This window comes from Thrips palmi, unplaced genomic scaffold (assembly GCF_012932325.1).
Source record: "Thrips palmi isolate BJ-2018 unplaced genomic scaffold, TpBJ-2018v1 HiC_scaffold_5, whole genome shotgun sequence".
NCBI classification, from domain to species: Eukaryota; Metazoa; Arthropoda; class Insecta; order Thysanoptera; family Thripidae; genus Thrips; species Thrips palmi.
In genome coordinates, this window is record NW_023144632.1 from 4,469,466 (window position 1) to 4,494,336 (window position 24,871).

Below are 24,871 nucleotides of genomic sequence, written 5' to 3' on the forward strand. Positions count from 1 at the left end.
CGAGACGGCGAGGCTCGGTGCGGCACGGCAGTGCGTGGATTAGCAAGGAGCCCGTCGACGCGTGCACCAGGGCACCTGGCCGACGGACAGCCGCCTTGCCCCGCCCCTACCCCCACAGACAGCGGGAGCCTCCGCAGCAGCCCTTGGAGGGCACAGTTCTGCAGCCAGGCGTGGGCCCTTCGCGGCGCGGTGCGCACCCTGGCCATGTGCGTCGACTCGGCCTCCACCTGACGGACACGCCGCCCCCGAGGGACCGACACCACCGCCACTTCCATTGGTGAGTACCAGAGCGCAGAGCGACACTAACCCCGTCCCCCGAACTTCCTCTTGGCCTTCGGGCCGAGTGCGGCAGGAGCGACGGCGCCAAGGCCGAGTCCCTGCGGCCTGCAGCCTGCAGCCCGCGGCCTGCCATGTGACAGTGCGCCGGCACGTCCCGGGGGCAGCATCCCGCCCCGCCGTGGACCTCATGGCAGTGACTTACTACCCCCCTCCCCTTTCCTCTTCCCCCAAACTGCGGTCGCGAATCGATGCCCCTCCTCGGGGCCCCTCCCTACAGTGTGCCGCTCTCGAGCACGGGCCAGCCAGTGCCGTGGACCCAACTTGGACCACATGCTTTGGCAGGGACGCCGTCGTGCACGTGCAGGCCGCGGTGCATCGGCTTGCCGCCGCCGCCAAGTACGGCGTGGCCGTGGCGGCGTGGCGGCGTGGCGCGCCGGGAAGCCGGCCGTGACGCAGCGCAGGGCGGGCTGGCGGGCTGGGTGCGCAGCGCCGTTGCGTCGGGCCAGGCGGCCAGGCGGCCAGGCGGGCCTCGGGGTGCAGAGGCGCTGAGCGCGCGGCGCGCCTTGCAGCCGATCAATAGGGGTGTCCTGCGGCCCACGGCCCACGGCCCGCCAGCCGCCCCCGCCGCCTCCCGCCCCAACCCTCCACCGAGGCCAGCCTTATCAGAATCAGCCCCCTCCCTCCCTGTGTGGCCAAGCGTACACCCGAGTTACTACCCGGTACTACCCGCGCTGCCCCAACCGCACCCGACCCCGACGAGTGGCCACAAGAGCAACCGAAGCCAGCGGGTTAGTGGCGGGCCACAGGCACAGATTTGAGGACAGGTCCGTTTTCCGGTTCCCGGTGGGCGCCACGTGGACGCCACTCTTGCATTCTGCATGTCCTTCCACGTTACCGATGCAGGGGCCTGGTAAACCGCCAACCGCCCGACGTGTGCGAAAGAATGAAAAAGCAACCCAATCGACTTTGAAAAATGAATTGACAGTCGCGCTGCACGCAGGAGATATCGACCGATCGTCTAAACGGATATTGCAAGTGTCTGCCAAGCGCCTGCCAGGTAGGCCACCTACGCGCCTCGCAAAGCACCGGGGTGGAGACGGTGGCCTACCCTGCCCCCCTTGCAGGCGGCGGGACTGAAGCGCCTGTCAGGTAGACCGCTTACACGCGTCGCAACTCACCGGTGTGGAGACGGTGGCCTTTACAGTGGACGTGCCGGACGCATTTAGCCTGTCCGCTCCGTCGCTCATATGCGGCCTCCACTCTGTCGCCACAAGCGGGGACGTGACATGCCCATTGCCCATCGCGGGACGTCGGAGCCGCGGAGCCGGAGGCAGCGTGCCCTTCCCCCGACAGCGCGGAGGGATGCCGAGGGATGCAGTCGGTTGGAAAGGGAAGCCGCGGCGGCGGTAGAGGCGGTTCAGTGTCAGACTGTCAAGACACCGATTACGTAACAAGGCAAAGTGTCTGCTGGCTGCTGTGCTGCAGGCTGCTGTGCTGCCTTGCTGTCTCGCTGCCGGTCGATGCGGCCCACACCTGGGCCATCCGTGACACGTGACATTTCCTTCCGGAAGCCAGCGAGCCGGCGAGGCAGCGAGGCACCAAATGAAAAACCAAGTAGTTCCTGTGCAGACTGATCCCGAGGGCCCTATTCGTCTCTCTCTCTCTCTCTCTCTCTCTCTCTCTCTCTCTCTCTCTCTCTCTCTCTCTCTCTCTCTCTCTCCCTCTCTCTCGCGCGCGCGACTCGTAAGGCAGGAAAGAGACAGAGCGACGAAAACGACTCTCGGAGTCGAACTTAGAAAGAGCGCGGCCCCGAGCGAGCAGCGCCGCGCGCCGCGCCCCCGACGCGAGTCTGGGTAGGCAACCAGTCCGGCGGCGCTGCGCGTTGGGCTGCCTGCACCGTCGGCGCTGGCGCGACTGCCTCGCCTTGCCCGCCTGGCCGCCCCAGGCAATCAGGCTACGCTAACGGTAGTCGTCTGGGAGTCCCAGTCTGGGCTTCCTTCCTGCCATCCCCTTCCGATATTTTCGCATCGGTCGTTACCGGTGGGCCGGTGGGCCGGTGGGGCTTCGCTTCAGGGGCTCGGCGAGGGGCGCCCCGGTCCCAGTCCCCACACTGCAAGGAGGAAAGGGACGTCCACTAGCCGCAGCTGCAGGCCTGACAAGGACTCGGATCTTGAAGGCCATGCCCATTTCCTTGGGTTTTATGTTGCTCATTACGGACATGTACTCACTAAATTTAAAAATCCAAGGCAATCGCCTCGCCTTTCCTCCCGAGGTTAGTTCCTATCGGTGTGATGCTTCGCGCTCCGACCCCTGGGGCTAGCAAGTGTGACAAGACTGGGCAGGCCGTTTGGGTGGTTGGGCTGCAATCGACATTTTATCAATATTCATTGACGTTTGTGCACATTACTCGAATTTCGTTATGAAGCTTAACAGATTTGTCAAGATGAAAGTGATGTTACTAAAAAAATGTCAATAAGCTTGTTAATGCGCACAAACGTTAATATGTTATTTAACAAAAATCAGTACGAGTCTGAGTGTGCTCGCGAGGCAGGCTCCAGGAGTTCCAGGTTGGCGGAGCCCGGGGCTGCCCGAGCCTACTCGAGGAGCCCCAGCCCCGCTCGGCGTCAGACAAGTCCCCCTGGCCTCTCTGTTCGTGTCTTCGTCTTCCCCCGCCGCCCCGCCGCCACGGGGCCGCGCGAACCGGCAAGAGGTGAAGATCCGACCAACCGTTGAGCAGGTCATGATCAGGAACCTCTCCAGGCCACGCCAGGCCACGCCAGTACCGGGTTGCCTCTCGGGCTCACCTGGCCGGCGAAGAGTACGGTGCAAACGCCGCGCCGGCCACGCCACGCCACGCCACGCCCGTCGCCGGGGTCCCGAACGCAGAGAGCGGGAAGGGGGAAAGGGGGAAGAGGGAGTGCCCTACTCTTCGCCTCGCCTCCCGCCGGAGCCGCCGCACTATGATCTAGAATCCCGAAAACGCGGAAAAAATTCCTACGGCCTTGAAATCTTACTCTAGTAGGTATTTTGGGTCGGGGAATCCGAATCTGACATAAGTTTTGAGCTATGGTGACATGCCTCTGAAAAAAACTGCAAAAAAAGCTTAAAAAGACTAAAAATTGAGAAAATATTGCTGTATAAGATAATCGAAGTCGGGTAAAGAGCTGCTGGCACTAGTTTCGAGGTCTGGGACCTTTAGTTTGTAAAAAGAAGAAGGGCTGTGCAAGAAATAACACAACGATGAAGCGGCTTTACTCTGCCATTCAATTTTTTTAATTAAATATTTGAATTGGCCAGCAATGGAAAAAGGTTACACCAATGCCCAACATGGAGAGCGTAAGTTTCATTTAATTACAAAAATGCCATTATTGCCAGCTGTAACTGTGACCAATACCCCGCTGAGGAATCTACTTCAGTCCGCCAGGCAATAATTGGAAAGTACTCACTTTAAAAATGTAATTTAACTAGTTTCAGAACGCGAAAGTTATTCTAAAAGGCACATGCCTTAATTTATTTTTGGAGTAAAACTGAGTTCTTCCTTTCCATTTTTTCTAAACTGCTTTTCTAAGAGTGAGAATAGTTCCGCATTTTCCTTGATACCTTACGTCATGTTGCGGAAAAGTTGCAGCAAGTCTCCATTTGCACCCTGCACACTCACTTCTGATGTCCCTGAGTTCATTTTCGGTTTCACGTTTCTCAATCTCGGCATTTTTCCGCCTATTTTCTGTGATTTTGAGCCCACTTCCGGTGATTTTGAGTTCACTTCCGGTATGAACTAAGAGTAAATATATGTCCTTGATAGCACTTTTGAAGCCCGTTCGTTCCATATATTTATGTGTCCATGTGTGAGAAAAAGCAGGCACGGACGGAATTTTGTCTTTAAAAAGCTTAAAAAACCCCATGTTTGAGGGCTATAGAATCCCGGGGTCGCAGGTGGTCGCAGCATTTGCCGATGGATTATCAAACTATGGTGACCGGACTACTGAAAACTGACCGACAGAACCCAGCCAAACCCAGCCATTTTGATCCCGACTCTCTCAAAAATTCGAATTTTACCAATTTTGCTAAATTGTGTAAAGGAGTTTTCCGGCTTTGCCATTAAACCGAGAATGACACATAAAAAACACCGTATAGTGCAAAAAAAAGCCTGAAAAAAGACCTTTAAAATGGTATATAGGGTTTGAGGGTTCGAACCCGCCTTCCCAGGGAAATCGAGGACGGACTGAACCTCAACGAAGAACGTCAACAAACGTTTAGTCAAGTTTGACAAATTTGTCAACTTTGGGAGCCTCCCATTAGTCGGAGGCGACCGACCGAGGTGTTTCTTGACTTGATTCTTGTCAGATGGACATTCGAGGATAGTTTAAACCACACGGGAGCCAAATCAGAGCACTTTCGTTTTTCTGAATTTTTTCCGCGTTTTCGGGATTCTAGATCATAGTGCGCCGGTCAGCCCGGCACTTCCACGCTCCGGGGCTGGGGCTTGTCGGGGCTTGAGCGAGCCGGGGAAGGCATTGGGGGAATTCGACGAGCAGCCCTGCATAGTCAGAGAAGTTCTTCACTTTAGGTTAGGTTAGGTCACCACTTCCTCATCGAACGTCGGACACTGCCTCCCTCAAAGCGACGCGCGACTCCATGCATAAGAGATGCTCGTCGATAGAAAAGTGCCCCCTCCCCTCACGACGTCCGAACTAAATTGTCAGCGCGTGGAAGTAACGGGCACCGTCGATCGCCGCCAGCCCCTTGGGGTCCTTGGGGCAGCCGTGAGGGCCGTGGGCGGCGTCCTGGGTTTTCGTCGCTCCGTTTTTCTCAGACGGCCTCAGAGGGTCTGAGGGATGCGAGGGAGGCAGAGTGACAACACACTGCGGAGTCGCACTGGGGAGCGCAGATCCTGTGTGCTTGTGTGTGGGGGGGGGGGATGACACTACAAATCCAAAGGTCAGACTTCTCGCCACTCCAGAGGCAAAACATAAAAGTCTCGCCAAGATTTGGTCAGACCTGAAAGTCTCGCCAAAATTTGGTCAGACAAAAAAGTCTCGCCACAAAACGGCCATACACAAAAGTCTCACCCCAAAATGGCGAGACTTTTATGGCCGTTTTGTGGCGAGACTTTTTTGTCTGACCAAATTTTGGCGAGACTTTCAGGTCTGACCAAATCTTGGCGAGACTTTTATGTCTCGCTCTCGCTATATTTTGGCGTGAAGTCTTTCCATCCAAATTGCAGTGGATATGCTGCACGTTTTGCCCACCCTCAAGTGATTCGTGCAGTGGGTTGCCTACCTTGAGGCAGGGCGTGCAGCGGGTAGCCTCTTGCAGGCGGACCGTGTAGCGGGTTGTCCACCTTCATTACCATTACGGGCCGCGGGTCATGACCTGCGTGACTTCATCCCTGGGAACGCGCCGGCCACGGTGGCATGGCTCATGCCTCATTCAGACGTCCACCCCGGTGCAAGCAGTGCAGCGGAAGAACAGGATGATGAGGCGGGCGACGGCGACGGCGACCGGGCCGCACGCGCGCGGTGGTCGGCGGTGGGCAGTGGTGGGCCGCCCATCACGCTATTATAGGGCTGTGCCTGGCTGTCCCTGGCTGTGCCTGGCTGTGCGACGACCAATGGGGTGCTCCCCGAGGTGGCGCCACGGCGGGGGCGGCCGCCTGGTCCGCCTGCCCCCGGCCTGCCCCCCGCCGCCCTGCACCCTGCCGTCATCGGTGGCCTCTCGGGGCCTCTGGGCGTACGTGCTGTCGCCACGGGCTACCGCCACCACCGCCTGGGGCTACCGCCATGGCCTGTTACTCATCGATTGCACGACCCCGTTGTCATCCGTGCCATTCCATGCCATCCACGCGGCGCCGAAGCCGCGAAGCCGCCCCGAGGACTCGGTGTACTCAGGCCCAAGACTGCGGTGACTGGCGGCTGGGCCTTGGGGCCGGGGCCTGTGGGCCTTGGGGCCTGTGGGCCTTCGGGGGGAAGGACCGAGGACCGAGGACCGCGACTGGCGATTTGGCGCGCAGGTTCCAGCGGGCAGTCTGCGGAGAGCGGGTTCGTTGCTCCCTGGCGGCCAGGGCGTCGTGGCTGGGCGTCGTGGCTGGGCGTTGCGGCCTGGCCCTGGCACTCGTGCGCCGCGGCGGCGTCCAGTGTAAGAGGGCCTTGCGCAAGGTTCAACGGACTTGAAGGCTATCCACGGATGGATAGCTATAGAGAGCCGCAGATTTGGGCGGGGTCCTGGTGCGGCGGTGTGGGCTGGACCTCTAGCGGGGCGCAGGCCCGGCCCCCGGGCCTGAGTCGGTCTAGCGGGAGGGCAGTGTCGGCAGTGCCGCTATGAGAGGCGCGGGCCGCTGGCCGCGGGGCTAGCGCAACCCGGGCCGCCGCCGACGTCATCGCTCTGCACGACCTGGAAGCGGAAGCAAGCAGTAGACACTACAGATTACAAACCTACAGGTGCATGCTTGCAAGTACAGCCACCAGCGAGTGCTTGTGTGCACTCGTTGTGATGGTGCATGGCAAGTACGCACCTGGGGGTGTTTCCTAAGAACGCACTTCAAATCCGTCCTCGCGTCACTCCAGTGTCTCCGACGCCGAAGAACCCTCGCGTTGACAGTCGCAATCTCGCGCTGCACCACGCAATGGACGCAATCGTGACGCTTGGGACCATTGTCATTTGGGAGTGGTTTCGCGGGGGGGGGGGGCTTTTCCGCCTTCATTTGAGGCGCGCCGAGAGGCAGTCCTGTTTGCAGGAACCGCTACATCGTGGCCCGGCGAGCGCACCCGGACGCACCGCGATGACGGCGACGAGGAGGCAGAGGACGAGCATGACGATCTTGCGCGATCTTGTTGCTTGACGGCGCGCGTTTCGGCGAACGGCGTCGGAATCGCAACACCGCAACTTGTCTCGTCATGCAGGTGGAGGGCGACGGCGGCCAGCGCGTCCAGCGCCCACGCACACCGCACGCCACGCACCGCGTGCTGCTGGCCGTTGTTGGCCGAGCCGCCACGGGGCCGCGCCAGCCGCCAGGTTCGCCTCTCGCTCAGCTGTTGTCCGCCCCGCCCCGCCCCGCCCCGCGCCGCGCCGCGCCGCGCCACTCCGCGCTCCAGTGACCAGGTCGACGACCCGCCTCCCCCTCCCCAAGAAGTGTATCACGGCGTGGCGCCGCGTCGCCGCGGACGGATCGCTACCTAGTGGAGCGGCAGGCCGTCGAAGAGGCCCGATTGAACAGAGGGAATTCCCGGCAAACAGACGCAGAGTTGTTGTGAATTCGGCGCCAGGCTGTGATCGGAGGCTGCACGCCGCGTACTGCCAACGTGTCGACGTCGCATTGTGGGCCAGAAGGCCGGCGGAGGTGGTCAAAATCCCGGACCCGTTTTGAGCTCGAGTCGCTAAATGGGATTCGAACCGAACGTGTGAACGAGGAATCAATTGGTGGGGTCACAAGCTCAGTTCGCGACTCTGGAGATCAAAACGCGTCAAGAGTTTTGGCCGTCGGTGCACCCACTTGTCGCTTTGTTGGTGTCCGAGACGGAGTTTCCTATACTTCAGCCACAATTTCCTTCGTAATCACCCCTTCCCTTCCCCCAAAAAGACTAGTTTGTGTGGCTGTGAAAATTTGATGTGGAGTCGTCGGGGTGCTGCCGACAGCCGGTTCGGCCCCTGCCCAAACTTATTATTGAAGCAATAGCTGAGCAATGCATGATTTGGTGCAGGCGCGGCCTGCAGGATCGATGTCTAGGCGGGCGGGCCAATCCAATTTACGCCCTCACCGGCCCGGCCCTGCGGCCCCCGGCCCGCTGCAGTGACGAGGCCTCCTTGGCGTCTGCAGGGACTCGGACGGACTCGGAGAATGAAAAGAGGGGAGTGCTCCACGGCTGTTACACAGTGACGCATCAAGTCGGCCTTTCTTGTGGGCAGTGAGTCGCTCTGTCACACTCTTCCGATGAAGCGCCAACTCCCACCAAAGCACCCCACGCCGCCACGCCCATCGTCGGCCGTTACAAGCCTTACAAGTGCAACGCCGTGCAACGCGGAGAAAAGGGACAGGGCATTTTGGTTGGGGCCGAAAAAATCGTTGGAAGTTGGAAAAATCGCGAGAAAATCTTGACGGGTCTGTGAACCTTGGCTACTTTGACGGCTACGTCCTATGGTGACAGGCGGAGAGCTTCCCTGTCGACGGCGTGCTGGGCTCGGCGTGCTGTTGGCGGCAGCCACCCACGGACCAGAAGGGCGGATCGGGGAGGACGAGGTGGGGAGAGCTACCTTTTTATTGCGGTTTTCGGAGAGGCGAGGACGGGGAGGGGGAGGGGGCGGTGCCCGGCCCAAACCGTTACAAGTACCACTGTGCCTGGCAGTGGCCCTGGCAGTGGCCGCGGCGTGCCGAACTCGATTCGCAGTCCGATGCGTTACCAACGCTGCAGTGCGAATGGCCAGGAAGGGCCGAACCGGCCGAACCCAAAACGACGCGGACGAAACCGTTACCGCGACGCCGCGACGCCCTTTGTCCTGGACAGGCGGCCCAGCCAGCAGCAGCCCATGGCTCGGCCCTATGGCTCGGCCCTATGGCTCGGCCCTATGGCTCGGCCCTATGGCTCGGCCCTATGGCTCGGCCCTATGGCTCGGCCCTATGGCTCGGCCCTATGGCTCGGCCCTATGGCTCGGCCCTATGGCTCGGCCCTATGGCTCGGCCCTATGGCTCGGCCCTATGGCTCGGCCCTATGGCTCGGCCCTATGGCTCGGCCCTATGGCTCGGCCCTATGGCTCGGCCCTATGGCTCGGCCCTATGGCTCAGCCCTATGGCTCGGCCCTATGGCTCGGCCCTATGGCTCGGCCCTATGGCTCGGCCCTATGGCTCGGCCCTATGGCTCGGCCCTATGGCTCGGCCCATGGCGGGGACGGCGACGGGGCGCCGCGGGCCGCCAAGGATGTTGTATTTCTCATCTTGAAGCGCCGAACGGCAGGTGCAGCCGGTCCTGGTCGCTGCGTCGGCGGCGTGCCCCGGCGGCGCCGCGCTCACTGGGCAGGGCAGCGAGCAACGTGGGCTCCCCGATGAAGGCCCCAAATCCCCGCTTTCCGCTGACTTACAGGCTTGTGGTCGCTGCGGGCTGCGGGGACTCTCGGAGGCTTTTGGGCTTTCGGGTTTGCCGTGTGGCGGGCTGGGCACTCACGCACAAATAGGTCGATGAAGTCCGTGCCGTTTCCAGAGTCGCCCGGAGTCGCCCGGTGTACGGCCATCGATTGAAAACTTTCGTCCACCCACACTGCCGTTTGCACCCGCGCCCGAATCGAGCCGTTTATCCCGTTCTGTCCCTGCCCTGCACGCCTGCACGACACTCGGGTTCTCGGCGTAGTCTTGTGTAGTCGCGAATCCTGTGTTCAGTGCGACCCAAAGTGAAGTGCAATCCCCCGCTTGAGTCTGCAGCGCTCTGCCACCACGACAAAGGGTGACTCGGGTACCTCTTCGGCCGGCGTGGCGTGGCGGGGCGTGGCGTGGCGTGGCGGGGCGTGGCGGGGCGGGGCGTGGCGCGGCCGCAGCTGGCGGGCGGACGGGCTCGCCGACGTCACCGCCCCGCAGCCCGCCGCTCTGCCGCTCCGGCCCCCGTTCCCACCGACGCCGTCCGGAGCTCCGGTGCGGCTGCGGGGCTGCGGCTCCGGCGGCGTCGTGGTCCTGGCTGTGCCGTGCTGTGCCGGGCTGCGCGGGCTGGGCCGGCCCGTGGCGGCGGTCCTCCGCCACTCCGTCCGAGTCCCTCCGTGCTGCTCCGCGCCACTCGTGGTCTCGACGCGCTCCCCTCCGTACGAATCGGCACAGGCCGGCACCGCCCCGCCCGGATCGGCCCAGTCCAGGCTTACCGTGCTCCAGTCACGCCGAGTCCTCGACTTCCAGCACTCCCTTCGGTTGTGTCCGGTCGTTCCCTATCGCTTCCGGTCGTTCCCCGTCGTTTCCGGGCGTGAGCAAGTGTCCCTCCGCGTCGCGCGTGCGAGGGCTCCGCCGCCACCCTGTGGCTCCTCGAGACCAAGTCCTCGTCGACCATGAAGAAGAAGAAAAAGAAGCCGACCAAACCGCCCACCCTGGCGGCCAGCACGAAGAAGCCCAAGCCCAAGCCCCCGAAGAAGAGCAAGTGCCCTAAAGTGAAGCGAAGGACCTGTGAGTGTCCGCGGTTGAGAGAGAGAGAGAGAGAGAGAGAGAGAGAGAGAGAGAGAGAGAGAGAGAGAGAGAGAGAGAGAGAGAGAGAGAGAGAGAGAGAGAGAGAGAGTGTGTGTGCGCGCGCGCGCGCGCGCGTGTCCGAGGGAATGCCGTGTCCGTGAGCAACTCCTCAGTCGGTCGAAGTTGACTCCGTTTCCTTTCCCTATCCGCTCGCAGCCTGTGCCCTTCCGTCCGTCCTTCCGCGGGCCCGGCGCTGCCCGGCCACGGTCCGGCCCTCCGCAGTCCCGCCGTACCGGCCGGCCGCCTCGACCGGCCGCCTCGACGCCCGGCCCGGGCCCTTCTCGGTCTTGTTCTTGTTTTGGCGGAGCCGTTAACTTGGGACCATTATGTGCGGTCGCCTTGGCCGTGCTTTGGCCGTGCCCTCGCCTCGCGAGGTCCCGGCTGGCGACCCAAGTGGCCGACGGACGGGCCTGGTCCCTTCGAACGGTCCTCTCGGCCGAAGCCAGGGCCAGGGCCAGTTTGCGGGTGCAGTCCTTGCCCCGGCGGCCCCGGCGGCCCCAGCCTACACAAAGGGCCCGTAGGCGCGAGCGCGAGGCGAGTGGAGGAAAGCAAAACCGTTGGCAGGAAGCGGAAGGGAAGGGAAGGCTCGTCCCGGCGTGGCACGGCGTGGCACGGCGTGGCACGGCGTGGCGTGGCATGGCGTAAGCATGATGCGCGGGACCATGGCGGGAATTCGGGGGCCGTTGACCCGCAAACCTGCCAGCCGGCATGGCCGGCATTCACGGACATGCCGGGACGGGCCGGGACCAGCCGGGACCAGCCGGGACCAGCCGGCACGGGGCGGGAGTTTTTAAAATCGTCCCCCTCGTCCTGGAACGCGGAACGCGGCACGCGGCACGTCTCGGCGCGAAGACCGACCGCGGAATGCTGTCAATGCTGGAAATGCTGCGCATGCTAGGAATCCCGAAAATTCTGCGAATGCTGCGGGTTTGTCGCGACTGTTTGCTGGTAATGCTGAAAAGGCCGCGAAGCCGTCGCCTCCTCCTCCGGGAGGCCTGCCTGCTTCGCCTGCTTCTGCCTCCATGGCACCGGACCGCGAATCAAATAACTGGGACACTAACGGAGCGCCGCGCGCCGCTGGGGAAGGAGGGGGAGGGGAGCGGGTCATCGTGCAATCCGGGAGAGGGGGGCGGGGGCATTCCTCCTCTGTTGTTGTTGTTGTTGTGTGGTGGTGGTGCGGGGGGTGAGGGGGCGAGGAGAGCGGCACATATTCCCTTTTCATTTAGTTATCTCTCTTCATGTGATGTCCGCGACTTCATTTATTTATCCTCTTTTACGCGATGTCAGCGACTTCATTTATTTAACCTCCTTAACTCGATGTCTGCGATTTCATTTATTTATCCTCCTTTACGTGATGTGTCACTTCGTTTATGCATCTTCCCTCATGCGACGTCCGCCTCCATTTATTTATCTCCCCTCATGCGGTGTCCACCTTTATTTATTAATCTTCCTTCGTGCGACGTTCGCGAGGTGCTATTTACGAGCGCGGTGCGAGCTGCATCTTGTTGTCCTTGTTGTTGTCGTCATCGTCGCTGAGTAAGTGTGTTGTTTGCAGTTGAGGAGATGGAGCAGTACCTGGACTACATCGGCGGGCCGGCGGGCGCGCTCGCGCTGACCGGGGCCGCGGCCGCCTCGGCGTACTACTTGGCCAGCAGGCCGACGCCGCGCGCGCCGCTCGTGCCCCTGGACACCCAGAGCGTCGAGCTGCCGGTGAGTGTAGTAGTGCGGTGTGACGGTCGGTTGCCAGCGAACCCGGAGGGCCTTGAGGGCCTGGAGGACCTGGAGGAGCTGGAGTACCTGGAGGGCATGGAGCGGACCTGGAGGACATTAAGGACAATGAGGACATGGGTGACATGGCGGACACGGGGGACATGGAGGACGAAGGCGAATGGCGTGGCACGAGTAGGTGAGAAGGTCGGCTTCTCGGCCTTCTCGGCCTTCTCGGCCTTCTCGGGACGTGACCTGACTCACGCGAACGTCGCCTTCCCCCTCCCTGCCACACAGTGGGCCGGAAGATCGGTGCCGGCGGCCAAAATTCTAGACGCGTTTTGAGCACCGGAGTCGCTAAATGGGACTAGAACCGAACGTGCGACCTCATCAATGGATTGCCCTCCGAACGAGTAGTCTAATCCATTGGTGGGGTCACATGTTCGGTTCGAGTCCTGTTTAGCTACTCTGAAGCTCCAAAACGCGTCTAAAATTTTGACCCTCCACCAGTCTTCGGACCCACTGGGTGCCATTCCTTGCATGTCGAGGTCGATGTCGACGTCGATGACGGGGAGGAAGTTTGTCTTTGCCGCGGCCCTTCCGCATTCGCCGATGCCTCGCCGAAGCCGTGAGGCGAAATCAATAGCCCCCTCGTGGCAGACCGGGCCGGGCCGGGCCGGGGCTGCAAGGCGCGGCTAAATGGCGGAGTGGCGGCCCTCTTTCATTATTTGCCATCCGCTTTTCCGCGCGTCCGGTCCGCGGCGAGGCGTGGGCCGTGGCTCCTATTGATCCGCGGCGGATAGGGATAGCCGAAGCCTAGCCACAGCGACCCACGCGCCCACGCGGCCGCTCCTTGAGCCCCGTGTTTGGGATGGCACTGCCGGCCCTGCCGGCACTGGCGGGGTGCGCTCGGAACAACAACAACAACAACATCCCCGTGTGTCGCGCCGCCATCCCGTTCGACGTGCCTGCAGATGCCCACTCCACCTGAGAGCCGAGAGCATCCGCCGCCAAGGCCGCCAAGGCCGCCCTCGTCTGTCGGGGATGAAATGCAATCAAGCTAATGGACCGTTTGACGGCCACGCCGCGGCCCGCGCTGCGCCCCGGCCCGGCCGGCAGAGCAGCCGTCGCCCTATCCCACTCGCACTCGTGGGGCTTTCCATATGGTCCTGCAGGGAGGCGAGAGAGACAGAGCGCAGACTTCTGATTCGCGGAACGCCTGTCGTGCTGGTGGGCGGCTGGCCCGTCGCGCAGCCGTGGGCGGCGTGTCACCTACCGCAGGCGGTCCGGGCGCGGAAGCGCGCGGAAGCCTCTGGAACAGAAACGGGGGAGGGGAGAGCACCTCGCGGGGGCTGGGGGAGGGCTCGGAGCGGCGGCCCACGCTCCGCCCAAGTTCGCCGAAGTTCACCTACGCGCGACGCGACCCTGAGACGGGGACTCAGCCAAAAGTGAGTCCGTGGCGACGGCACCGTCAACACCGTCGGCACCTTCGGCACGCAGACCCGATGGCCATAAGGGCAACACCGAATGCGATGTATCGGAAGTCGGAAAGGAGGGGGCGGGGGCGAGGGGGATGCTGGGAGATGGCCAGGCTATGTATAGCTGGCGGTGGAGGGGGCGGAGGGGGCGCAGGTACGCGGCGTCGTCACGTGTCTGAGCCCGCGAGGCGTCGGGGTGTTGTTGCACAGTGTGACATCATACTTGTCGGTGACGGCCGCGTTGCCTACAGCACCCAACGAGGAGGACCCCATGGCGCCACAGGCGCCCAGAGGCACAATAAACTCATTCTCTAAACGGCTTGCTGCATGTTCATCAGTGATGTGCTGAGCGCGGCCTCGGCGCGGCCTTGACGTGGCCTTGGCGCAGCCTGGATGCACAGCCTGGCGCGGCCTTGATGCACAGCCTGGCGCAGCCTTGGCGCAGCCTTGGTGCGGCCTTGGCTCGGCCTTGACGCTGCCTTGACGCGGCCTTGATGCACAGCCTGGCGCGGCCTTGACGCGGCCTTGGCGCGGCCTTGGCGCGGCCTTGGCGCGGCCTTGGCGCGGCCTTGGCGCGGCCTTGACGTGGCCTCCCCGCCGGTGCTCACACTTGCACCAGTGACACCCGGTCCAGGAGATCCCGCTGTGCGCGGCGCTGCACCCATCCATCGCCAGTGTACGGGTCCCCCGTCCCGCGGTCTCCTTGCTGCGTCATGGCACGATGCACCCTCTAGGGCGTGTCGAAACGGACGTGAATGTCGAGTGTGGTGCCGCGCAGGGCGGGCCGGGGCGGGCCGGGCCGGGCGGGGCAGGCCAGCCAAAACACTGCCCTCGTTGGCCAGCTCGGCCAGCACTTGGCCCGCACACAGCACACCGCCCCAACAAACATCTCAGTCAATCAACACGACGCGGGTCGATTGTGACGAGATGCGGCGGGGCGGTGCGGGGCGGTGCGGGGCGGTGCGGGGTGGGGCGGGGCGGGGTGGGGCGGGGCGGGGCACCCTGTTGGCTCGGCTTTGGCTTGGCCGTCTAGCGGAGCGCGACCAGGCGCGGCAGCACTCTGCGCTGCGCGGCCTTTCGCCTTTTGCTTTCAGCTTCTGCGCGATCGCCTGCCTCGCTTCGAGCTTCGAGTTTCGAGTTTCTAGTGCTGCTTGTTGGCTGGCCGACGTGCGCCAATCCCCGACATGTTGAGAGCCGAGCGAAACAAAACAGAGATGCGGGACCCAATACACGGTTCGACGCGGCCGTCGAAAGTTCCAGAGCGGGAAGCAGGGCACGCGGACGCTCGTGGAACGAAAATGATAACTCCACTGGGTGGTTTTACTCCAGAGTAGGGCGGGGAGCTTCCTGCGCCGCCGGGCCGGGCTTCCGACACCAGCCTATAGACGCTGGCCGCGCTGCCGGACGCCGGACGACAGGGGGTGGCTAATGAAGCAGCTGGGAGTGGCGGGCTGCCTGCCTGCTCGGCGCACGTGTCTACCGTGTTGACGCGCCCGGGCTCGGCTCGGCTCGGCTTCCTATCCTTGGCCGTGGCTCGGCTTGGCTCGAGGCTCGGCTCGTCCCCAGGGCTTGGGCTTGGACCCGTGCCGTGGCAGCCGTGGTCGGGGCCGTGCGTGGACGCTGGCACGCTGGCAGCCGCAGCCAGGACCAGACCGGCCCGCGGCCCGGCCAGCGCCACCTCCCCAGTGGAGCTCCGACTCTCCGACGCGACCCCCGCGAGGACGAGACGACGCGACGCGAGGCGCGGCCCATCGCGTGTTGTCGGCCGTTTCGGCGTGACGCCAGTGTGACACCAGTGTGACACCCGTGTGACACCAGCGCGACCGCGAGGTGACTACAGTGACAACGGGTAGACGAGGCGGCGGCCGGCTGTGACGACGCGGACGACGCGGCCCCACGTCGCGACATGGCGCCGTCCAACTCCACCGGCTGCTGCGGCTGCGGCGCCGAGCCCATCCGCATCCCCATCGGCTTGAACAGCCAGTCGGAAATCATGAAAGTAAGCAGCCGATCGGGCCAGGCGGAGGCGGTCAAAGTTCCGGATGCGTTTTGAGCTCCAGAGTCGCTAAACAGGACTCGAACGAAACGTGTGACCCCACCAATGGATTGCTCTCCGAAAGAGGGAGCTCTCTGTAGAGCTCAAAAAGCGTTTAGACTTGACCGCCTCCACCGATGTTCTGGCCCACTGTGGGACCGAGGCCCACGGACGCCACGGGGACGGCACCACGGCGACGCACGCACCACGGACGCGGCCTCGGCCGGGCAGCGTTGGTGTTGGCACGGGTGCTGTGCCTTCTGTGCCACGCCGTGCAGCCAGTTACAGTGCCCAGGCATCACAAAGAACAGCCTGTCCCTCGGACAAAATGTTGCAGTCGACTAGGCCAGGGCCTGACGACAGCCCCGGTGCGGACGGCGCAGTGGCGGTAAAGTGTGCAGGAGGACGCACTGCAGCGCTGCGCCACGGGCCGCGACCAGGGCGCCGTACCAGAAGGCCCCGGCCCCGTACCCCGCCAGCCGAGCGACATTCCGAAGATCGGTTTGTCACTCTAACGGAGAGCCCCATGAGTGCGACAAAACGACTCTTCTGAATCGCTCGGCAGCCCCGCGCCACGCCAGCCTCGCCCGCAGACAGGGGATCTACAGATTGACTCGTACGACGACGTTGTTGGAGGAGAATAGTGTTGGGAGGGTGCAGCTTGCAGCGCACAAGAGCCGCCGCGAAAGGCACGCGGGATTGAGATGGGACATTCCGCGTGCGCCCCGCCCCGCCCACGCGGCGCCTCGCCCTTCGCGTCACGACGCCGAGCCGGCACGCCTGGCCGGGCGCACGCCGCACGCCCGCACGCCCGCACGCCGCGCACGCCGCGCACGCCCGCACGCCCGACGCCCCAGCCGCGCACGCCCGCACGCGCGCACGCCCCGCACGCCGCGCACGCCGCACGCGCGACCCCGCACGCCCGCACGCCCGCACGCGCCCTGCGCGCCAGCGCACAGTCCGCGCAGCCAGATGGCCGGTGGACGCGCTGCACGCCCCCGCCGCACCCGCGCTGCGGCCCGAGCGCACATGGCCGACGTCGAGGCTGCAGAACCGACGCGTGTGAGCCCACGCACATGGGACTCGACGCGAAGCCGAACGTGGACGCCCACGCGTACTCGTTCGAGCCCCATTCGCTCTGGAGCCAAAAGCGTCGCGAGCCTTTTGCGCCGCCTCCGCCGCCGTCCTCTGACCCCACTGAGTAGCGGTCGGCCCACTCTCCGGCCCGGCCCGGGCTTGACTTACCGCTTGTCAATGCGCCTCGTCACGTCTCGTCTCGGCTTCGAATCCCCGCGGGAGCAAGGCGCGACGCGCAGCACATTCCGCTCCTAGCCGTTAACACGTTAGCGGGGTTCGCACCCTTTTCGTTTCAGTCGGCGATCGAGCCAAGAATAGTTTATTGACTGGCGTGGCCGAGCCGGCATCGACGGCGCGGCCTATCACCTTGCACCGTATTGTTGCTCCGACGCCCGGCCGACCCACCGACCGGCTGACTGATGGAACGCACACACTGCCCGCCTGCCCGCCGCGCCGCGCCACTGCGCCGTTCGCGGCCCGGGGAGCGTGGCGTGGCGAGGCGTGGCGAGGCGTGGCGAGGCGTGGCGAGGCGTGGCGAGGCGTGGCGAGGCGTGGCGAGGCGTGGCGAGGCGTGGCGAGGCGAGGCGAGGCGTGGCGGGCCTCCCGTCCCGCTGATGCACTGCGTTTGGGTCACGCGGGGCTCTCCCTCCTTGGGACGTTGCTCTGGCTCTCTCGCACTCGTTGGGTGTCCCGTGGGGATGCCAGAGAAAGACAGAGTTACGAATTACTATCCGGAGGAATCCGACTAACTTTCGGTCTCAATATCCCCGTCGACCACCTCGACGTGCTGGACGGCCTGCACGGCCTGGACGGTCTGGACGGCCGCAGGGCGAAGGCATGGCGAAGGGCTGCCTCCTCGGCGGCGTCCTGGCGGCCTCGGCCCTGGCTTTGGACCCGCCGCATCCCGAACCGAACCCGCTACCCGGTGCGCGGTGCGCCTCGAAGCCGCGACACTTGGCGCGTACCTTGTCGTATTCTGGTCCAGGGTCACTGCTTGGCCCAGCGCAGAGCAGCTGAGCAGCAGAGCGCCCAGCGGCGCGCGGCGGCTTCTAGGCGGCGAGCCACCTCCGCCCTCGACGGCGGCGGAGCCTCGGCTGATACCAGCCGGACAGCCGGTCGCAACGACAAGCAACTCCAGCGGCCTCGTCCAGTGGTCCAGTAGTCCAGTGCGAGGGCGACCCTCGACCGACGCCGTCTGGCCGCGCCGTGCAGTGCCATGCTCGTGCCCATGCCGTGCCCGTGCCACGCCGTGCCCCCGCGCCGTGCCGTGCAGTGCCCCCGCGCCGCGCCGCGCCCGTGCCCCATTCATAGCCCAGCAGGGCCTCCGCGGCGTCCTCGGCTCGGCCAGACCGCGGCCGGTCCACTGTTGTTGTCATTCCGGCTGCCGGTTTGGTTCTCTTTGGTTCTCGGTGCCAGAAACAGATTTCGCCGCCGCCAGAGTATAACGACGCGAAACCTGTTACGCCGCGCGGCATGCCGTGACGAGACGACGATGGCACCTGCTGCGAGCAAGCGGCACTGCTTGTGCGCGGCGAGGGTGGCGCACAGTGGGCCAGAAGACCGGTGGAGGCGGCCAAAACTCTAGACGCGTTTTGAGCTCCAGAGTCTGTAAAAAGGACACGAACCGAGCGCGTGACACCACCAATGGATTGCTCTGCGAACGAGGAATCCGTGGGGTCACTTGCTCTGCACGGTTTGAATTCTGTTTAGCGACTCTGGAGCTCAAAAAGCGTCTCGAGTTTTTGCCGCCTCCGACGGTCTTCTGGCCCACTGTGTGGCTGCGACCTGGCGTCTCCCTCCCTGCTCCCCTAGCCGACGACTCTGTCAAAGTCCCCCTCGCATTCCTTCTGGAGACAGATTCCGAGAGTTGTTTTCGTCGCTGTTTCTCTCGCACCTACACGGGACGCCCCCAATGTGTGCGACAGAGGCAGACCGACGGAAACGACTGTCGGAATCCGTCTGGACCCTCGTCTCGCGTAGTCCGCCTGGCCCGCCCGAGCGCCTGGCAGAGCTCCGGGTAGGTGACCCGCCGCGCACGCCTGCGCGACGGACGTGCCCGCCTCCAGCTCGACAGGCGCTTCGTTGCCGTTTCGCGGGGCGTTCTGCGGGTGCGAGCGGGACAGAGCGACGACAGCCAATCACCACCATGCTTTGCACTGCTGCGGGTGGGGCAGAGCAAGAGCAACCCCCAGCAGCCGTCTGATTCCGAGCACTGCTTTCGTCGCTCTGTCTCTCTCTTACTCATGGGGCGGCCCGTAGGGGTGCGAGAGAGACAGAGCGACGAAGCAGTGTTCGGAATCAGACGGCTGCCTGGGCTGACTGATTCCGAGTGGAAGGTTTCTCTCGCACTCGTGCGCCGCTCTGTACCGGTGCGAGCGAGATAGACCAACGGCCGCGAGCCGCGTGTGAGGAGCACGGTCAAGAGGCCAGCCCCCTCCCCCTAGCGGTGGGTTGTCGGGCGCAGGCACGCGGCCAGCACGTCGCCGTGTCTGGGACTCTGGGAGTGCGGGGCGGTGCGCGGCACGTGTCCGCAGCACGCGGGCCCCACCCGGCCCCACCCCGTGGCCCCCTTGGTCCTTGGCCGTGGCATTGACAGCGCCAGGTGATCCGCGACGCGCAGCGCCACGCAGCACCAAGCAGGGGCGGAACCAGCAGGGACCCCACCCCACCCTCGCGACGCGGGAGGCACGCCAGGCCAGGGGCACGCCAGGGACGCGCAGACGCACACGCGGTGAGGACGCGCACAGAGATTGAGTTCACTCAAGTGGGTGAGTGAGTCAGTCAGTGAGAGAGAGAGCGAGCAGTGGTGTGGGAGGGGGGGGGCATGACCCCACCTTTGGTCATTAGATAGCCAGGCAAATTGCGGCACATTCCCCCTGTAAGTAGGCCAAAAGCGCAGCGTGACCCCCCCCCTTTCAAAATTTCCGCGCACGCCACTGTGAGTGAGGGGCAGGGGTCACTGGGTAACGAGCACGGCCGCGTCTTGCAGTCGTAAAGTGCGACACACTGCACTGCCCGTCGCCCCACCTGCGCTCGGCGTATGGTGCACCTGACGCGGACTTCTCTCAGGGTAGCAGCAGTGGCCGTCGGGGTGGCCTTCTCGTCACGCTCGGCAAACGCCTCATTTCGAAGGATTGTTTCGTCGCTCCCCCTACGGAACACCCCATGTGCGACAGAGACACGGCGCCGAAACGCCCCTTCGGAGCGAGCTGGCGTGGTGCTGGGCTGCGGCTTGGCGGCGACCACCTTGCGTCGGTATGGCCCGAGAGGGCGATGCCCACGACGGCCGAGGTTAGTTACGTGAATGGCACCAAGCCCAGCAGGCGTCGGGAACGCAGGGAGGACCCGCGCCTCGCGCCCCGCCCACAGCCCGGGAACAGCTGGCCGCGGCGTCTCACAAATTTCAGGAAGACCGGCATGGCCGGGGCATGGCTTGCCTGCCGCCCTGCCGGCCGCGGCGTGGCGCCACACAGCCGCTATATTTAATAAACCCTCCGCCGACGCATCGCCGACGCTTCTCCGTCGCCTCCCAGTCTCAGTCGCCTCTGTTTGCTTCTGTTTGCCTCCCCGTCGTCGCCTCCCTGTCCGTTGCCTCTCTTCGTCTCACCTCCATCGCCTCTTTATCGCCTCTGGCCGCGCGGCTGGGCTGGCTGTCCACGCCCTGTTTGGGTGGCGCGCATTTCAATCGCGTGGTAGGGCCACCCGACCACCCCTACTGACGTCACGGCCGGACTTGTGTCAGTCGCTAATGTACCGCCAAACGAGCGGCCCGCCTCGCCTCGCCCCACCCCACCCCGCCCGGCCCCAGGTCGTCCTTTGGCAATGAGAATCCTTTCAGGTCGAGACTGATACTGTGCCGAGAATCATTTCCTGAGATCAAAAGTATCGAAAGGATCAAGGATCAAGGATCAAGGATCAAGGGTCAAGGATCAAGTAGCGAAAACCATTTGATGTAATCCCTCGACAAAATCATCATTTCATCCTGCTGCACTCGTGAATCCTAGCCTATGCCTTGTGTCGTTGCCTCCCCGTAAAACGCAAGCTCCACCAAATCTGCTGAACGGCTCGCATTGCTGTTGAATGAGAAGAACGAGCATTTTGGTTTGGCCGAAGGTCCCCGGCCCCTCTGCGAGCTTGGGCGCGCTGCTGGGCTTGCCGCGGGGCTGATGTAAGCTGCTGTGGTCGCGGGGCGGGCGGGGCGGGGCGGGGGGCGGGGCGGGGGGGGGCGGGGCGGGGCGGGCGGCGGACGCGACGCCCAGCCTTGGACTTGCCTGCTTGCCGCGACATCTAATTATATAGAAGCTAACCGATAAACGAAGCTCGCCCCCACCGCGCTCCTCGTCGGCGTGGTTGGGCGTGCTGCGGTGCGGGGCGTGCTTGGGGCTTTGGGCGTCTTCTTGACTTTTCTCGCCTCGCCTGTTGCAGGGCCCTGACATGGTGCGAGTCTCCAAGTTCTACAAAGAGGCACGGGAGGGCAAGTTCGTCAGCTTCCTGCACTCGGACGCCAGGACGCTGTACGACACCTTCCGCCGCGGCGCCAAAGAGTCGAGTGAGTATCGGGCCGACGGCGGCGCACAGTGGGCCAGAAGACCGGTGGAGACGGCTGAAGCTCTGGACGCGTTTTGAGCTCCAGAGTCGCTATATAGGACTCGAATCGAACGTGCGACCCCACCAATGGATTGCTCTCCGAACGAGGAATCCATTGGTGTGGGTTCGAGTCCTGTTTAGCGACTCTGGAGCTCAAAACGCGTCTAGAGTTTTGGCCGTCTCCACCGGTCCTCTGGCCCACTGTGCGATCTGTGCGGTGGGCTCATTCCGGACACAGCGCCCTCTCTCGCACCCCTACGCACTACACCCTGGGTGCGAGAGAGACAGAGAAAGCGCAGTTCGGAACGGACAGCCGCTGCGCTCCTCGCCCTCATCACTGTCGCCTTGCTCTCGCAGACAACGGTCCCTGCCTGGGCTGGCGGGAGACGCCCACCAAGCCTTACCAGTGGCTGCACTACAACGAGGCCCTCCTCCGGGCCAAGAACCTCGGCTCGGGCCTGGTGACCCTCGGCCTGGCGCCGGGCGCCAAGTCCTTCGTCGGCATCTACTCCGTCAACTGCCCCGAGTGGGTGCTGACCGAGCAGGCCGCCTACACGTACTCCATGGTGCTGGTGCCGCTGTATGACACCCTGGGCCCCGACGCGACCGCCTTCATCATCAAGGAAGGTGAGTGGCTGCACTTCTGCACTGTCCAGAGCCCACGGCTGATGGTGGATCCATCCAAAGTTGGCCTAAAGTAGCGCTTTTTGCCTACTCGCTGCAAAGTGTGCCAGAAGACCGGTGGAGGTGGACAAACCTCTAGACGCGTTTTGAGTTCCGGAGCCGCTCAACAGAACTCGAACCGAACGTCTGACCCCACAAATGGATTCCTCGTTCGAAGAGCAATCCATTGGTGGAGTGACTCGTTCGGCTCGAGTCTCTCCGGCACATAGTGCAGTCCCGGCGCCGTCCCGGCTTTCGTTCTTGACTGTTCCATTAAGGAGTTGGCATGTTGCAGCCGAAATCAGCGTGGTGGTGTGCGAGGACGACAACAAGGCCAACCTGCTGCTCGAGAAGGCGCCGCGGTGCCTCAAGAAGATCGTCGTCATCAAGGCCGTCAAGCCCGCCACCATGACGCGCGCCAAGAACAGATTCGTGGACATCCTGACGCTGGACGACGTGGAGAAGATGGGCGCCGCCAAGGGCCACCCCGAAGTGGTACGGTGGCTCTCCCTGCTCTCGCTCTGCCTTTCTCGCACGCACGGGAGGTCCTCTTGCGAGGGCGGAGAGAGACAGAGCGACGAAAAAGACCGTCGGAAGGAGTCCGCCTGACCCCACCCCTGTGCCCCTGTGTGTTGCAGCCGCCCAGCAAAGACGACCTGTGCACGGTGTGCTACACGTCGGGGACCACGGGCAACCCCAAGGGCGTCATGCTCTCGCACGAGAACGTGGTGGCGTCCATGAGCGCCGTCATGATGCAGATGGGTGACCAGCGCCCCAACGCCACCGACGTGCTCATCTCGTACCTGCCGCTGGCCCACATGCTGGAGCGGTGCTGCCAGGTAGGCCAACACTGAGATTCCAAACGCTATGCGTATAGCACGTATGGTGCAATACAGCTGAGATATCGCACCATACGTGCAATGCCTCAGCCATATTGCACCTTACGTGCAATGCATCCCGAAAATGCCCTATGCTAATGCATGGGAATGGGGAGGCATTGCATTTCATGTGCAATGCTTTTGTATTGCACCAATTGACGCTATACTCATAGCGTTTGGATTCTCAGTGAACGGCAAGACGCCGCACAGTGGATTTACCAGAAGACCGGCGGAGGCGCTCAAAATTCCGGACGCGTTTTGAGCTCCAAAGTCACTAAATGGGACTCGAACCGAATGTGCGATCCCACCAATGGATTGCTCTCCGAACAAGAAATCCATTGGTGGGGTCACACGTTCGGTTCGAGTCCCGCCTGGCGACTCTGGAGATGAACACGCGTCTAGAGTTTTGACCGACGACGCCGATGTTCTGGCCCACTATGCGCCACTTCCCGCCGCTGACGGCAACCCTCTTATGGTTGGCGCGTGTTTGCGTGCTCCAGAACGCCATGTACTCGGCGGGCGGCGCCGTGGGCTTCTTCACCGGAGACATGCACCGGCTGACGGACGACTTCAAAGCCCTGCGGCCAACCGTGATGCCGGCCGTGCCCAGGGTGCTGAATCGCATCTACGACAAGGTAGGCGAGGCGATGAGGCTCGGCGCTAGTACTTGAGGGTTGCATCCCCTGACGGCATCCCCCGACGGCATCCCTGACGGCATCCCGACGGCATCCCCGGCGGCATCCCCCGACGGCATCCCCCGACGGCATCCCTGACGGCATCCCGACGGCATCCCCGACGGCATCCCTGACGGCATCCCTGACGGCATCCCCCGACGGCATCCCTGACGGCATCCCGACGGCATCCCCGACGGCATCCCCCGACGGCATCCCCCGACGGCATCCCTGACGGCATCCCTGATGGCATCCCCGACGGCATCCCTGACGGCGCCCTGCTTGTTGTTACAGGTGATGGCGGAGGCGTCCAGCTCCTTCCTCAAGCGGCTCACGCTGTCGCTGGCGCTGTCGGCCAAGGAGGGCGAGATCCGGCGCGGCATCCTGCGCAACAACTCGTTCTGGGACGTGCTGGTGTTCCGCAAGGTGCAGGACGCCCTGGGCGGCCGCGTGCGCCTCATGGTGGTGGGGTCGGCGCCCATCTCGGGCTCCGTGCTGAGCTTCATCCGATGCGCGGCCGGCTGCCTCGTGATGGAGGGCTACGGCCAGACCGAGTGCACCGCGCCCATCACCCTCACCGTGCAGGGCGACCACGTGCCCGAGCACGTCGGCCCCCCCGTGGCCTGCTGCTGCGTCAAGCTGGTGGACGTGCCCGAGATGGAGTACATGGCGGCCAACGGGCAGGGCGAGGTCTGCGTCAAGGGCACCAACGTGTTCCAGGGCTACTTCAAGAACCCCGAGCAGACGGCCGAGGTCAAGGACAACCAGGGCTGGCACCACACGGGGGACATCGGCATGTGGCTGCCCAACGGCACGCTCAAGATCATCGACCGCAAGAAGCACATCTTCAAGCTGAGCCAGGGCGAGTACATCGTGCCGGACAAGATCGAGATGGTGTACGCGCGCAGCCAGTACGTGCACCAGGTGTTCGTGCACGGCGAGTCCCTCAAGGTGGGTTAGGTTGCCTGGCTCGGTGCCTGGCGACGCTAGGTGCGTTGCCGCTCGGGCCCTCCGGAAAGTAAGCTCAACCCTGTCCTGTGTTGCAGTCGTGCGTGGTGGCCGTGGTGGTCCCCGACGTGGACGTCATCAAGTGCTGGGCCACAGAAAACAACATCGCGGGCACCCTGTCCGTGCTGTGCAACAACTCGCAGGTCAAGCAGCTCATCCTGGAGGACATGCTGTCCTGGGGCAGGGAGGCCGGGCTCAAGTATTACGAACAGGTGAGTAAAGTGTTTTCCCAACGGGGTGGGCGGGGCTCGTTCAACTCGCTCTAACTCGGCTGGTCTTCCCTGTGCGCGCGCCTCCAG

The 24,871-nt window shown here is 63.6% G+C and overlaps 1 protein-coding gene across 3 annotated transcripts in view; it reads left to right on the forward strand.

The window, feature by feature from the left end:
* The window catches only part of LOC117650992 (long-chain-fatty-acid--CoA ligase 6), a 27,306-nt gene continuing 2,435 nt past the window's right edge, over positions 1–24,871 (forward strand). Inside the window, exons 1-9 of one of the 3 annotated variants that reach the window (XM_034394673.1) lie at positions 1–277; positions 12,024–12,178; positions 21,191–21,314; positions 21,710–21,979; positions 22,311–22,510; positions 22,654–22,854; positions 23,394–23,528; positions 23,859–24,515; positions 24,611–24,784. In XM_034394673.1, the coding sequence (XP_034250564.1) occupies positions 12,032–12,178; positions 21,191–21,314; positions 21,710–21,979; positions 22,311–22,510; positions 22,654–22,854; positions 23,394–23,528; positions 23,859–24,515; positions 24,611–24,784 (1,908 nt within the window). In that variant the 5' untranslated portion in view covers positions 1–277; positions 12,024–12,031. Of the gene's footprint in view, positions 278–10,007; positions 10,409–12,023; positions 12,179–15,348; positions 15,653–21,190; positions 21,315–21,709; positions 21,980–22,310; positions 22,511–22,653; positions 22,855–23,393; positions 23,529–23,858; positions 24,516–24,610; positions 24,785–24,871 lie in introns of those variants that run through there. The other 2 variants (XM_034394672.1, XM_034394674.1) reach the window with 2 other exon arrangements.